Genomic DNA, 16,082 nt, shown 5'->3' with positions numbered 1-16,082 from the left:
AATCATCACCCGTCTAGCTGATAAAACCACCCCTCCATCAGATAGCTCCTGAGCATGTACAGCAGAGCTCTTGAAGAGCTGGGGCGTCAGCTTGTTCATTCCTGTGTCCCCCCCAGAGTCTGGCATAATAAGCACAAGGTAGGTACTCAAAAAATATGTGGGAGCCAAAGACCTTGTCCTTGAACTCATGGGTTTAGGCTGTCAGAGTGGGCAAAACTGTTCCTAAACTTCTACTGCAATAGTCAAGATAAGCAATACAACCTTGCAAGGGCTTCCTCAAAGTTAACTTATATTTCTACTGCCACAGCTAGCTGGCCTCTTGAATGAAGTGGAGACCAGCCCTGCCGGCAAAGTCCCTAAGACGAGGAAGGAACTTTACACTTGAAGACACAAGACTAATTTGTTTATTAGGTGCGTTCTATAAGTTGAGGAGGGAAATTTTTGGCAAATAAATAAATAAATAAATAATCAGGTACATGAAGGCTTTCAGGGCAAAGAAGGAGCTCAGGAAGAGGAAGGAAGCGGAGTCTTTGCATAGTTCTAAATGAACAGAAGGTGGCAGCCGTAGGCAACGTGGATTCGCGGCAGAAATGCAGCACTTGCAAAAACCAGGGACAGGAGGCTTTGAGAAGAGAAGGTCAGAAGGTGACTAACTATTTCTTTATCATAGAGACCATGGTGTGGCACGTTCGTCCTCTCTACTGGGTTGCGGGATGCAGCGTCTTACATGATTTGCCTGGGCATCCCATATCCGGTCATGCCTGCCTGGGAGGCCCCCTTGTTGCTGCCCATCTGCAGGCCTATTACGTTCTGTCCCTGGCGAAGCTGCTCCTCTGAAAATCCTCTCCGATTCTGCTGGGCTTTCCTGGGCAGAGGAAGTGAGATGAAACAATGTCATTCTGTTTTCAAAACTTTTCCAAGATATGCAGTTACACAGGCTCTTCTGGGGGTCACCAAATAGAAAGGCAGGCCTTATACAGAACTATAGTCCTGCCATGAACTATGGCCCTACCCTGAGCTATGATCCTATCCTGGGCTATGGCCCTACCCTGGCCTTGGCCCTACCCTGGGCAGTGATCCTACCCTGGGCTATGGTCCTACCCTGGGCTATGATCCTATGAAATATGGCCCTACTCTGGGCTATGGTCCTACCACAAACGGGCCCTGCCATGAAACACGACCTCTCGACATCTTAGAAGCTCAGGTGATTTTCCAGAATTTCCACAGCAGAGAACAAGTGCTGCCTCTCTGGATACTTTACTCTCAGACAGCTTTCCTGTCCCCGCTTCTCACAGTTACCTCAAGCCCTTGTGAAAATTAAAATCAGCTCTTCTTACAAATCATGTCACTAACCCTACTCCACCTTCCCTGTGTGGGGCCAAGGATTAATGTCCCACTTTAAAGCTGAGGGATGTCGGTGTTCGGAGGGGAAATTTCCTACTCTAGACCAGAGGTTTGCAAACTTTGGTGAAGAGCCAGATAGTAAATAATGTTGGTTTTATGGGCCACATAGACCATGGTAGATCACTAACAAAATGGGGGCTAAAACCAGGGTTTCAATTGGCCGATATCTAGGAGCTTTTCAGACCAGGTTCATTTAGAATGTCATAAGCTGGTACCTTTTCTTAACTGTCAAGAAGAGGAGGGGATTAGGGGACTGAAGAGTCAATTACCTGCTACAACATGCTCTTTTCATCACTCACTGAGCTAGGGGTGGAGTTTAAGCGTCCTTGCTATCCCTCTCCCCCCCAAAAAACAAACAACAAAGCAAATAATCTCTTTAGGGAAAGGCCCTTTACTGACATGACGATATAACTCATTATCCACTTCAGGCCTCCTCCGAGAGTGACAGACAGCGCTATCAATGGATACACTGGGGTGACAGGACTGTCTCAGGACTCTCCTGGCAAATAAAACATGTTTTCCCTTCATTACGTGAGGAAAATAATTAAATAAATAAGTAGATTCAAGGCTACTTGGCTCTTAGTGAAACCAAGTTCAAATCTCAAGAGAGACATAACCTGGGCAGAGCTGGAGGATCCAGGTATCTAGTAGGAAAGGCCCAACGACTTCTGCCCTGGGTGGTAATATTGGCCTGAACAGGCAGCATCCGTCTTTCCTTGCTCCAGGGGATTCAGTTATGGGGCTGGGAGTGCTTGTTGCTAGGCTGGACTTTGTGTCAAAACAGCCTCCGGGGAGCTACAAGGCTTCAGATGCTCGCGCTTGTTAAACTCATCCTTTGCCTGGGGAGGGAGAGGGTGTGTGGCTGGGAAGGGATTTTTACCTGTGAAACCAGGATGGCTCTCCCCGGTAGCAGCCATCATCCTTGGTGACTGCAACGCTGCCTAGAGCCATCAGGGTCCTCTGCACGGCCGCCATGTCCTTCCCTGGAAGCCAAAGGAGAGATTAAAGCCAAGCATGTGTCAGGGCCAAGGAAGAGGGAAGGATGGGGCTGGACCTCTGGGAAGAAAGTTCTCATAGGAGGCTGTAGGCGAGCACATTCAAGGGAGAGGGATACAAGATACTCCTCAAAGTGGCCTGAAAACAACCACGGCAAAGCTTCTCAGAAAGGAGCAAAAAATCTGGCTAATTATTCTCTATATGGTACATGCCAGGGATAGTGAGTTTCTAATCCATTCACAGTCGCTACATGAATAACACATTCCAAACACTGAGCAGCTCAGACAGCGGTACGTCCCTGCCCTATGCAGAGGCCCCGGCCTCGGTGGGTTCTGCAGGCGGTGGTAAGGGGAGGTGCTGTGGGTAAGCTGGCATGAGGTCTGCACAAGAGGATTTTCGTAAGGACTGGAAAGAAAAAAGGAAACTGGAAAGAAATTTACTGGTGGGTCAACTACACCAAAGCCCAGGTGGTTTCTTTCTTTCACTTTATCTGGGTTAAAAGGGTCTAAAATCACCCATGTGCATCAAATTGAGTCTTCACTTGGCTTTTTTAGGCTGGAGGCCTGGCAGATGAAGAAAAGCAAATAAACACAGAGCACTCCAACATGACACAATGAGAAGCTCTTCATTTTGTGCTGCTTGAGAAGAGCTAAAGGGAGACAATAAATAAATGGCTTGTGTGTGTGTGTGTGCGTGAGAGAGAGAGAGAGAGAGAGAGAGAGAGAGGTGTGGTGTGCTCCCTCACACAGTGGAGGGGGACATTGTCACCCGAGGAGCCCAGGGACCCTTCATCCACTGGGCTACAAGGCAGCCTCCTCTTCCCATCCTTTCTCCCCTCCCCCCTTCCAGCGGACCGACGTGTCCTGGACAAGGAAGGGGAAAGATGCTACTGTGTGGTTAGCCCCACAATTTAGAACCAGATCGAAGGTCCACGCACGAGTGTGGAGTGCAAAAGCTAAAGGGCTAGGCGGGGGGAGGGTGGCTGCATTCAGCCTGGCAGGGGCTGTGAAAGTCAAGGGCAAACATTGAAGGTCCTCTTGAGACCGAGTGAACCACCTGTAATCTCCGGCTGGGCTGCTGCAGCCCGGTCACCGGGGAATACAGAATTACAGGGGAAAGGCAGACAGAAAGTGAGAATGGAGCATAACTCTAACAAAATAAACAATTAGGGCCCACAGAGGAAGTCCAGGTCAGGATGTCCATTTATTCAAAGAGGAGAGAGAGACAGCAGATCCTTCTTTCCTTGCTCTCTCCCCATCCCCCGTCCCACATTAACCACAGGATGATTTCCTGGATCCTGAGGCCCTGTGGGATGGATTGATGGATACAAGGATGTGAGGTTCTCAGTGCAGAGCCCCGCAGGAGCAAGGAACAGCTGGGGTGGTGGAGAAAGGAGGACCTGGGCAGCAGATGGAAGGAGGAGGGCACAAGGGATACTGAGAAGGCAGAGAGAGGAAACGCAGAGGAGGTTATGAGAATGATCTTTCTCTTCCGCAGATGAAAAGCATTTCTGTAACTGTCACTGTATTACAGGATACATTTTTTTTTGATAGAACTGGCATGATGATATTTTGAAGGATCACCGTGGGAAGAGATAGGAAGGAGGTTTGCTTTCAAGCAGTGAGTCATTAAAGAGAACCTCAAGAAACTATGAAGCACATGGAGGCTTAGGAAGGTCCAGGTACCTCACTCATCTCTACTCTGTACATAAAGCACACCAGAAATCTGTTTCTGGTGGTTGGAAACAGCGTGCATCTGGCATGTCCAGGATCTGGGGAAATGTGGAGCCTGGCACCTGGCAACCAGCCACAGATACTACCCTGGAGACCGGGGTGGGAAGCAAACTCTGTTAAACCAAAGACCCAGTCCCCACCACATATGGCTAATGCATATATATCTGCATGAACCCAGAAAGGACACAGGGAATTAAGTTGGGGGCAAGGGTAAGATATCCAGGCCCCCTGACCTATAAATCTCACCCCACCCTCATCCTGGGAGAGTGCAAAAGGAAGTAATTGCACCATTGGGGCAGAAGAAGCTGGGGAAGGAGGCATTAGACAGGAACAAACTGGAAAAGCTTTTTTTTTTTTAAAGAAAGGGCCAGAGACAAGAGATTTGTTATAAATGCTAGGCTAGACACTTTATTATAAGTGACCTTGCCCCTGTGGACTTGATACCATTCCTCCCAATGTGTGGATGGGAAAATTAACTCAGGGAGGTTAATTAATTTCCCAGAGCCACCCAACAAGTGAATCAGGGCCCAGATCTAGCTCAGGTCTGTCTGAACTCAAAGCCTGTAATCGGTCCAGGAGGCCGCACTGCCATCTCCCATGGGTCCCCAGCACAGGTTGGTTGGGAGGCACGGTGCTCAGTGATCAGGAATGACCTGAAGGGTGGCAGTGGCTGCTTCAGTGCCAGGCCAGAGGGAGGCACTGGAGGGATACAAATGGGGAATAGTTCTTGGGCCCCACAAAATCTGGGGCACAAACTTCAAGTGACCATAAGTCTATGTTTTGTCTGGAATAATTTCTCAAGGTCTCAACCTAAAGAAGATGAAAGCAAAAGAAAGCAGTTGGGGCCCAGAGTCCCCCATCAGTTTGCCCATCAAGTTAAAATAATTATTGTCAAGATTCTAAATAACATAACAAACAGAAATTTGCCTTCTGTAACCAGTTCATGTCTAGTTCATTTTCTAATAGACATTCCTTGGACAGAATTCCAGTGTTTTGGGCTAACCAAATGGGAGGAGGGTCTCTTTCCAGCCTCATTTCTCTTGCCAGTTCAGAAGCCCAGATCAAGTGCTGTTGGGTAGAAGGGGGTGGTTTGTGGAGACTGAATCCTGTAGCTGAGGGTCAAAAATTGAAATGTCTGAAGGAGCAGTGAGATGAGGGAAGATCTGTGAAGCGAACCAGTTATAAAGCAACAAAAGCTGAACTTCTTGTATCACAACAATGTGTGCCATCTGCCTAGAACCCAGACTGCTGCAGAACATGGTTTCCCAAGCTTCCGGGACTACTTATGGGCTGGGGTTGGAAGGCCTTTTTAAAAATATGAAATTTGAGGTCATCCCTGGACAGGCTGATTTGGCAGTCCTGGGGTGGGGCCTGGGAGTTTGTATTTTTAATAATCTCCCCATGTGATTCATGCCATCAGACAACTCTGAGATACATGGGTTTCACCTGGTGACTCCCAACTGGACTGAGCAGAATTACCTGAGGCTCTTGAAAATTCAGATTCTGGGACAATATCCTGCGATATTGCATAAGCAAGCACTGCCTCAGTACTTCAGCTTTTAATTTTTAAAAGCATCCCAATGTCTGGCATGTGGTAGGCACGAAATAAAAGTTGTTAAGCAGTAATTCCTTGCTTCAGAGCTATCGTCCACAAAGTCAGAAGTCACATCAATAGTTAAAGGGCTCTGATACAAGTTGGGAGCCTGCTCAGAGCTCCAGCAGCCCGGAATCTCTTTGTTCCCTGAAAGGTACCCCCAGAAACTTTGGCAAGACAGCTTGAAAACTGCTGCTCAAGCTAGTTTTCCAAGAAGAAGAAGAAGAGTTCTAAAGAAGTACCAACTAGGTGTTGGGAATTTTCTAGATGCTGGGAATGCAGGAATGAGACTGAGTCCAAGTGGTGATCTACAGATGAGACCGCTGGCCATAGAAGGAAGTGATACACGAAAGAGAGGGGTCAAATTTACACTAACAGCTCAGGATTTCCATCAGGTTCCTGGACTCTTCTAGCTCTCTATCATGGGGGGAAGCTAATATTAGACTCGAAGTTGTAAAAAGAGATGGTGGCACAGTAGCTCTCCTTGTCAGAACCTCAGAGAGCAACTGACACTTTGACTTGACAGTACTGTATTCCCTGTTTATTGCATTATCACAAAGCAATGTCTCCCCAAGTGTGGTCTTACACTCCAGCTACTAAATGGTCATCTCTGGGGAGAGGGACCAAGGGTTCTGCATTATAAGTACCCCTTGCCCCGACCTAGGAATTCTTAGTGCCCATGAAGTTTGAAGACTTTTACCATAGAGATACTTGAACAAGGATTTTGTTCCCTTAATTTCTTTTTATTACTTTCATGCTATCTTACACATGTCTTTGGGAAGAAAAAATAAAAGAAGGGTAAAGAGAAAGGAAAAGGCCAGAGAAGTTACATCTGGGCGGGTAAAGTCAGGTTGGACACTCTACTTTCAATACTAAAAATCAGTCTTACATTCAAAACTCTTTGCTTTGGAGTTACTTCTATTATACATTAGTCTTGACTCAACCTTGTAACTCTTAGAATACTTTTTTTTTTTTTCCATCTTCCTGGGACTTACAGAGAAAGCGGTCAGTGGATGAAGAAACCACTTCTTATTTCCCTGAGTAATAACTTAGGCATAGCCCCCAATTCTCCACTCAGAGTAGAAAAATTATTGCTTTGGATAAGGGAGAAATGTCAGAGGGTAGGTTGGGCTGCTCTGTGGGCTTTATGAATTTTTGTTGCTTGCCTCCCTGGAGAAAATCTGTAAGGAAGTGGTTCTCATAGTGGGGTTCCCAGGCCAGCAGAAGCAGTATCACCTGTGAATTGGTAAGAAATGCAAATTCCTAGGCCCTACCCCAGACTTAATACTTCCGAAACTCTGGGGCTGGGGTCCAGCAATCTGTGTTTTAACAAGCCTACCAGTAGATTCTGATGCACACTGCAGTTGGAGGACCACCGCTGCAGGAAGAGCCTGCCAAACTCAAGTGTGGTATGAGCAGTGCTTGCAGGAAATGCGGTGAAGGCTGCACTGAGAGAAAAGGAGGCTTCAGGCGGCAGGCACTTCTGTACTATCTTGAGTCACTACAGGTACCGTACAATATCCCAAAACAGCTCTCACATTGGGTGAAATGTCTCTTCTGTTCCTGCTATTGAGGAATGACACATACAGTGACACCTCCCAGAGGACATATTTGGACCTTCCAGGCACTCTGCCCCCCCCAGTATAAACCAGCCTCCAACACCCAGTCATCAAGGAGGGGAACAGGGAGGCAGGACAAGGCCATGTGTCCCAGATCCTCGTCAGCAGGATTATGGAGAAGAGCAATCAGAGTTGATTGATCTTTGAGTCTTGCCTGCTCTGACATTCTAGAATTCTAGGTGGCTAATGCTCGTTGCCTGGTTAGGCATGGGAACCAAAAAGGCTAGCTGCTGATGGACTAACAACAGAGGAGAAAAAAGCCAACATTTATTAGGTGTCTCTTAGCCGGGCATTGTGCTAGGCATTTTATACAGTTAATTCTTGAAAGACCCCTGCAAGGGAGGTGCTGTTTACAGGGAAGGGAACTGAGGCTCTGAGAAGCTCAGCAGCTTAACCAAGGTCACGTAGCTAGTATGTAGCTAGTTTCCAAAACTCATGCTCTTTCCACAGTACCACGATCCCAGGGTCTGGAATTGACAAAGCAATACTGTATCGTGGGGAAAAACATAAAGGGTAACGACCACGAGGTGGAAAAAAGTCAATAAGGAGACCCATAAAGGTGGCCCCTCGTTTTGGAGAATGGTCAATGAGGTGAAGGCACCTCAGATGACAGAGAGGGCAAAGGTCATCCAGGCAACCCTACCAGCTGCTGCGTGAGGCGCTTCATGAAGTCCGTCTGTTCTGAGACAGAATATGTGCCCTTCCAACCTTGCTCCTGCCGCCCTTATTTTCTATTAGTCTTAAAAAAAATAGGCCAATGACAATAGTAATTTGAACATTGCTACCATATATTATGGTCTGTTCTTTCCAGCACGGTGTTAAGCACTTTTAATGCATTATCTCATTTACACCCCATATCAACCCTGTGAAACAGACACTATTATCCCCATTTTACAGCTGAGAAAACGGAAGCTTAGAAAAGTTCATTGACAGGTGGTGAAACAGAGGTTTGAACAGAGTGGTCTAATTTCTAACTTAGGAGCCTGTGCTCTCCTACCTTCAGGGTAAGCTTTCTTTGCAGGCTTTCTGACCAGTACACTCACTCACTCTCAAGGAGTGAGACACACACACACACACACACACACACACACACACACCTCCTTTTCTGTCTCCTCCCTTTCTCTCCTTCCCCCTCTCCCTCCACCGAAGAGATGCTGAAAGCTAACCTCCGTTGTGCTCTCCCCAGTCACAGCTGAGACGGCCCCGCCCACCCTTTCCAGGTTCTCAGGGCGAATTCCAAAGTAACCTGCCCGGCATCTACCTTCTCTCTTCCATGAGAAAGACCTCTCCAGTCCCCTTCCACGGCTCTAAGCTGCCCTCACTTCTCCCCCATCATTGAAGGGAACTGGTCGCCCCAGCTTCCTCTGAGGGGAACTCCAGGAGCCTTGTCTATATCTCTGAGGTTGGGTTGTTTTTTTAGGCCATTCAGCCCTGGGTTCCTTCTTAAAGCCTTGAACCTTTCATTCTGGTTGCCCCTGAGTCCATTCCAAACATTTCGCCTTGCATCTAAAAAGGGTTTCAGGAGAGAGGGTACATCTGGGGCGCCTGCCTGTCTAAACAACTGAAGATAAATGAGAAGGCATTTGGCGAGCCCCGGCTCCTGCGGCGTTATTGATCTGCAACATAAGAGCAGCACAGAGTCATGGGCAGCCATGGGCAAGCAGAGCCCTACTTAGGAAGATGCCAAGCAGGGGAGATGGGAGACCGAGAGCTGCCGAGCATAAAATGCCTGCAGAGGAGAAGGAGAAGTTCCCAGGCAAGGAGGGCTGGCCACTCAGAGCCACAGCCACCATGACCACAGTGCACGGGATCAGGAGTGAATGTGAGTAATCTGAAATTTGAGGACAGCATTAAAACCACAACCCAGGTGCAGAAGAGTAGGAAGAATGTGAGACTAAGCTAAGGGGACGGCCAGTCCAATAGCTGAGCACACAAACATGGACAACCTCACACGCGCACAGGCACGTCAACACATGCCAGCCCGCCCAGTGGCATCCCTTTGATTCCGGCTTACTCATCCCTAAATTCACGGGTGACAAGCAGCTCTGGCAGAAGGATCCAGCCTCGCACTTCTCCATGCTGCTGTTCCATGGGTCTCAGTGCTGGGCTCGCCCAAGGCCGCCGTCCCTCCCCGTTTCTCTGCTCAAAGCAACCCACTTTCCTGTCTCTTGCTTCACTGTATGGTCACCAGCTCCAGCCTGAGCTGCAGACAATGCACTTGGGGGATGTCAAGTATCCCCTCCAGCAAATAGAATGAATCTCCCAAACCTCAATCCTGACTTGCCTCTCCATGGAGGGGGCCGCCAGGCCCTGGTGCCTCTAGAGGCCATTTGGACCCTCCGAAGCATCTGTTCTATTGCCTGCTGTCCTGCCTATAGCATCTCAGCCACAACACCCTGGGAGTGGTCTCCTTCCTTATTTCCTTTAAAGTCCCATCTTTCTTTGCCCTGAGAATGAGACCCCTCAGTGTCTGCCTTGTTCCCTTGTTCTAAGAGCATCACCCTGCCCTGGAGCCCATCTGTCCACCACCCCATCTCAGGCTCCTGCAGTCACACTGATGCCTCTCAACTTCCCTCTTCCCTAAGAGGTACCTGACACACAGGGCTGGGGCAGGTGGTGTAGACTTCCATCTACTCTGCTTATCAGGGACCTTTGTTTCCTATCCTCCTCCCCTTCACTACCAGCACCTCCTGGGTGTAAAGTTCACCCGTGTGGTCTTTGGAAAAAGGGGAAAGGCAAGCAAAGCATCCTTAACACAGAAAAGTACCCTTGGGATCCCCATCTCCCATAGTCCTCCCAGTTTCTTCCTCCTCGTATATACTTCCTGTACTTGGGGGGTCTCACTGGGACCCCTTCCATTTATACAAACCTCCAAGTACTGGGTCTCTAACCTTCCATCCCGCACAGCCCTGAATCATCCTCCCCCTACTGTTCATCTCATCAGTCACTGTTATGACTCAAAAGCACACTCACGGTGTAGGATAAGGAAACAGCATCCTGGCCAAAGCATGGCATGGCAGACTAGTTAAGGCCCTACTCTTTGGCATCACGGAGCCTGGGTTTGAGTCCTGGCTCTGCTAATTACTAGCCAGTCATATGACCTATACGAGCGATAATGGGCGAGCTCCAGTTTCATCATCTATAAAATGGGGAAATTCCTAACACCCACCTCCTGGAATTGTTAGGAGAATTGATTGGCGTTATGCAGAAAGGCACGAGTACCATGTCTAGTGTAGAGGAAAATATCAATTAGCAGCAGGAATTTTTATTAGCAAGGGAAAGTCATCATAGCTTTGACCTAAAAAGCAGGGACCAAGTCTCAACTGTGACATTCTGTGGGGATTTGGAGGCAAGTATCCATGAAGTCCAATAGCCTGGCCTGAAGGTCTGAATATCTGAGCTTCTAAATAATGGCAAAACATTACTGATAAACTGATTGGCGTCTTAGGATTTTACCTACTCATCTGGGAAGGAAACGGGAAATGCCTGCTCTGTGTATGACATGGAGAAGGGGGTGAGGATTAAGGAGGCAATGGCTTCTTTATAAGTTGTTTAGTAGAATGGTCCTCTGCTAGAAATCTGTTTCAACCATCATCTGAATACCCCTTTAACTATCACTCTTTTGATCACAGGAGAGTTAGTCCATTGTCACTGTCAACAGAGCCACTTAGGTCACTGCCCTGGGCACCCTCTTGGTCGGGCCACTGATGACAGCTAGTGACAATGAGCATGAGAGCGCAGAGTCAACCTGGCAGCCCTGCTTGGACCTGTCTGTCCCCCCAGCAGGCCCGATGTGGAACAGTCGCATGGATGGTGTGCACATCTGGGCTCCGGGGGACACTAAGCCCTAAGACCACCGGTCCCAAATTCTCTGGCGGTACCTCCATCCACATCATTTGCCCTAATCATGGTGGATTGTTAAATATGTCCAGAAACCTGATTTCCTTTTTATGCCTTGTTAGATTTCTTACATCAATTCACAACTATGAAAGAAAAAAATCATTTGTCACCCTCTCTAAGAAAAATACACATCTGGAAGGTATAGTCACAAAGCTTCCAGATAATCGTTTAGTAAAAGGGTGGGGTGCTATCTATTTCTCAGATTGAATGACAAAATTGCACCAGGCAGCTTTGTCTATAAGCCTGGCTACTGGTGAGTCAGAAGCATACTCGCCGCCCCCCTCTCCTCCAGAAGCTACCACTTGTGGGGAAAAAGTACATTGTGGGAGGAGTAAGAGGAAGGAGAAGCATCTGTGTAACCGTTCTAGCTTCCTCTCCACGGAGGCTTCTGTTTACCAGTTAGTTTGCTGGGGTCCCTGCTGTGTCCTGGGGTGTGTGCTCCTTAGAGGAGGAACCCTTTCAATATAGAACATCACAAAGTGGGAGGCTAACAGTGCTCGCGGGTAACAGCTGATAATCCCCTCTCACGCACACACACGCCTGGAGATACGTGGAAGAACACTGTGGGCAGGTTTCACAAAGAGAAAAGCGAAAGGATGGGGGGAGGGAATAATGATCCCAAAGGCATGAGGGCTTTACCTTCCCAAAGGTCCACGGTCTGAAAAATGTCAGTGGTCCTGACGCCATAGATCTCCGCAGCTTTTAGGAACTGGGAGATTTGCTCCATCTGCTTAAAAGCCATCTTTGACTCTGAGATCTTGGGAATGGGCTCTTGTCCGGGTGGGTATAAACTGTTTATCAGCTTGCACAAGACCTGAAGAGGCAAAGGGGGAGGTAGAATCAGCATTTCCCTTTGTATTTACCGCCCCCCCTAATGCAAAGTGAATCCTGGGCCTCACAGGGCACAGCCCACGGGTTTGAGCATGGGCCCATCTTGCACCCCAGGAAGGCATGGGTTCTGAGCTGGGTGGCCAGGCTCCCATACCGAACCTCAAAGACCCGGGCGACTCCATTCTCAGGGCTGCTCCTGACCACAGAGAGCCCGGGAGTCCTCTTCCCTCCCTTCCTTTTGCTGGGTGAGCGAAAGAAGGTTTATGGAGAGGGAATGATGTGCAGTGATGAGGTCACGATTTCAGACCTTCCATGGAGGGAAGAGTTAGTGGCTCCCGAGAGATTAAATGATGGACTCTAATACTATTTCTTCTTTCAAAAGGCAGATCAGAATCAGGCTTCAATAACTCATCCAGTAAAAATTAATGATGTGTAAAGGAGCTGAACTGGGTGGGTACCCCCAGATCCCTATAAACAAAGCGCTGGGCATAAGCGGACAGAAGCGTGAGATAGCAGTTATGTAACAGTAAATCACAGCCTGCGGGAAAAGACGGGCTTGTTGGAATCAGCAGAGCCCGTGGTCTCCAACCGAACACACGGGAGCATCTCCTTAGAAAAGCAGTTATCAAATAAGGATTCCCTTCAGTTTCAAGAGAATCCAGCCATTCGACAAACAGGCATTAAGCACCCCCAAGGCGTATGGCTCCAGGAAGAATGGGAAGGCGGTGAGTCCTGCCCCTCCAACCCTTCTTTTGTTTTACTAAGTATCCAACCTATTCCCCTGGGGGAAGGAGTGCCGCCGCGCCCCCCACCCCCACCCGCCAGAGGAGCTGATGCACCAAGAAGGCTGGAGAGATCTCAGGGAAATACTTATCTCTATTCTCACTGGAAAAAGCAAAAAGACTTCGAATTTGCCAACAACTCAGGAGGAACCTGTGATGTCTGGGATGGGTGGAGAGTCCTCTAATCCAGCGAGGGAATTGTGCAGGGAGCCCAGACCTTCCAGTCCCGAAGAGATAAAGGCATTCCCCTCCCCCTCCCCCCGAGAAGGAGCTTGGCAAGGCGCAGCTCCTCCGGTGGCCTCTCGTTAAAAGAGGAGACCCTGGAGGGTTTCCCAGCCCACCGCCCCAGCATCCGAGATCGCTGCCCGCCCTTACCGTCCCGTCCATTAGCCATTTCTGAAAATGGGCCCTGCCAGGGGGCGGGTGCTGTATGTCCTCGGCGCACTGCAGGATGATCCAGTCCACCAGCTTGTTCTCCAGGTCCGCGTCGTACTTCTGCTCGATCTTCTCCTGCACCTCTCGGCTTAAGCCGTAGCTCGGGCCCCTGTTAGCCATCTCTGGAAGAGAAGAGAGGACACGCGGGGCATCCACACAATAGCAGCAGCAGCCCGGGCTCCCGGTAGACGGGGTTGGGATGTGGCTGGGCCGCCTGGCCCAGCAGCAGCAAAGCCGGCAGCAAGCCGGGCGTGGTTTAAATCAAGGAGCCAATGAAGCCACTGGGGTTTCACCTACAAACGGGAAGGAAGAGCGCAGCGCCAGTGACTCTTAGAATAAAGCCCCTGCCGGTCCAGGGGGGCTGGAAGCCCCCCGCTCAGTCCCGTCTATCAATGAGACGAAACGATGCACAATGACTCACAATCAAGCCTGAAGCCCCCAGGCAGCAAGGGGGCTGGGGGGTGGTCGTTTCTTCCCTCCTCCCAGGAACACTATGCAAAGGCAGGAACCCTGAGATGGGAAAGAGCAGGTAATTAACAGGCCGGGAGGAAGGCCCCCTTGACGTAGAGCTGCGGATGCTGCATCGCGCCTGGAAGAATGGTACACTGATTCTATTTTCTCATGGCTGAGGAGGGTCAAACCAGGGCCGTTGCTAAGAGCCGTCCAAAAAGCCAGCCCTCTCGTGTGTCAGTCTAGCCCGCCCGCCTCCCTCCCGCTGAGAGCGGCTTTCTCAGCAGCACAATTCTTCCCCCTCCTCTGGGGAACAGCCGATTGTACACAAGGCCAGCGCACAGCTGCACACGGAACGAGGCCTGTGGGAGGGTCCATTCCGTCAGCTGTCCATCTGTCAGGAGTTGCCAGACCACTTTCCCCCTGCCTGGAGGGAACAGTTGTCTGGTGGGGCAGGAGGGGCGGGGCTGTGAGCTGCAACCATTAGCTTGTTCAGCTGTCAGCCAGATTTCATCCTGAAACTTCCAACCTGGTGGGAAACTGTTGTGCCTCAGTTTGACTTATACAAGGAAAGTAGCGTTTTAATGCCATTTTTAATCGAAAGACACTGAGAGTACGTTTTATAAATTACAAGGAGCTCAACGTGCTAAGAACGCTTGGAGTGAAAGGTCTTGATAGAGTGTAAAGATTTCATCTGTTTAATTAAGGATCAGAAAGGCACCACTGACACACTGTCAGTGGTAACTGAGTATTTGGTGTGAGCAAACAAGACCTCGGGAGAAATCATTAGACCTAAGTTGGCCTGAAATTTTTATAAATACTGAAGGGCTTGGTAGTTTGTCTTCCTAGACTGTAAGCCACTTGGGAATAAAGATTAAGTCTTGTTGGTGTTGGGTAAGTCTTTGGGTACTTTTCATGGGAAAAAAACACCATAAATTTTGTTCTTTGGTTCATTCAACGAATATTTTTTTTGAGCACTTAACTGTGCCAAGTTCTGTACTGGAGAGAAATAAAATATAAATTTTTCCTCTAGAACAGATTGATCAATTGACTCAGAACATTAGATAAAACAATTTTAGTACCTGGGATAGTGATCTTTGTCGCTGTGGGAAATTGATTAGAAGGTATGCGGGAAATGACCTCAAACAATACATGTATTGAGAAAAATCTCCTGCCAGCTGGGGCCTGGACTCTTGAAAATTTAATTACTTAGTAGATATGTGGGTGGTTTGCTTGAGAAAAGACTTAGTGGTCAGTAGTTGAAGGCATAGGAGAGAGAGCTCTGTGAAAACCGGTTGTGAGAGAATCAGAGCTTTGAGGAGAGCAGTAGGTTTAGAAAAAGGCATGACAAGGGCTGACGGATGCAGGTCTGGATGCTGCATGGAATCGTCAGTTGAAGGAGCTTTAAAGGCAGCAGAGCTGGCTCCAGAGACTTGGAGCTCAGGGGCAGAGTTCAGAGCAGGGAAGTTGTCAGCAGAATTTTGGAAGTCACTCAGTTGCATCTTGGTGGCAGCAATAAGGTCAGTTCCAACCCGGGACTAAGGAAACAGAAGCCCAAACAGGAAGCATGTTATTTCCTCTGTGGCTGGAATTGCTCTAAGGAAGATGTTGGTTTGTTAAAAAACAAAACAAAACAAAAAAAACGGAAACAATTCTAAAAGATGTACATTTGCCTTTTTTTTTTTCAGACTCTGTTTTGCAGATCTTTTGTACCCGAAGATTTTTTTGCCATTGTAACAAAATATGTGGGGTACTTTAAATGAATGATTGAAATCATGGTTCTGGAGAGGATACAATGGCAAAGAGGAGAGTCCAAGCAAGGCCTAGAAGGTTAGAAGTGTCCAGAAATCCATAGGAAATCATTAAAGAAAAACCACTTGATCCCCTGGGTGGTGACAGTGGAAACTGGCTCAAACGTCTGTTTACTGAGTGCCTATAAATATTATAATTTTTTCAACAACTTTTTAAAAGAGTCTATGTATCTGAGATTTAAAAAGAAATGAATGAGATATGGCAACGTGGTCTACCAGCAACATTAAACTTGTAAACCATAAATGCCAACTAGGTGTCATGCTAAAAATACGCACAGGGTACTCAGGTACATTTATATCTGGAGGAAGAGGGTAGGAAATTAGCGAAAATATTTATGAATGGGATGGCTTTAAGTCTCAAAAGAGACTTAGGTGTTTTAAAAACTTAGGTGTTTGCCTAGTGAATGGGATGAGGCAGGAGGGATTGGGAACGTTGCTAGCAAAGGCAGCTTATTTAAGAAGGTGAACATGTTCTAATATCAACAAAGCATAGGGTTAAAGGGAAGAGACACAGAAATAAAGCTGGA

At 48.2% G+C, this 16,082-nt stretch overlaps 1 protein-coding gene across 1 annotated transcript; it reads right to left on the bottom strand.

The window, feature by feature from the left end:
• Positions 1-391: 391 nt before the first annotated feature.
• On the bottom strand, positions 392-14,145 carry TAGLN3 (transgelin 3). Its single transcript, XM_022599321.2, has 4 exons — positions 13,235-14,145; positions 11,886-12,060; positions 2,285-2,387; positions 392-865 (listed from the first exon to the last, which is right to left on the bottom strand). The coding sequence occupies exons 1-4, from the start codon at positions 13,412-13,414 to the stop codon at positions 724-726; spliced, it is 600 nt and encodes a 199-aa protein (XP_022455029.1). The 5' UTR covers positions 13,415-14,145; the 3' UTR covers positions 392-723.
• Positions 14,146-16,082: the final 1,937 nt, after the last annotated feature.

The sequence above is a fragment of the Delphinapterus leucas genome, chromosome 4, assembly GCF_059928025.1.
Source record: "Delphinapterus leucas isolate spDelLeu-1000000601 "Yukka" chromosome 4, BTC_Dleu_Yukka2, whole genome shotgun sequence".
In the NCBI taxonomy this organism is placed as follows: Eukaryota; Metazoa; Chordata; class Mammalia; order Artiodactyla; family Monodontidae; genus Delphinapterus; species Delphinapterus leucas.
This window is presented reverse-complemented; position numbering and strand designations above follow the sequence as displayed.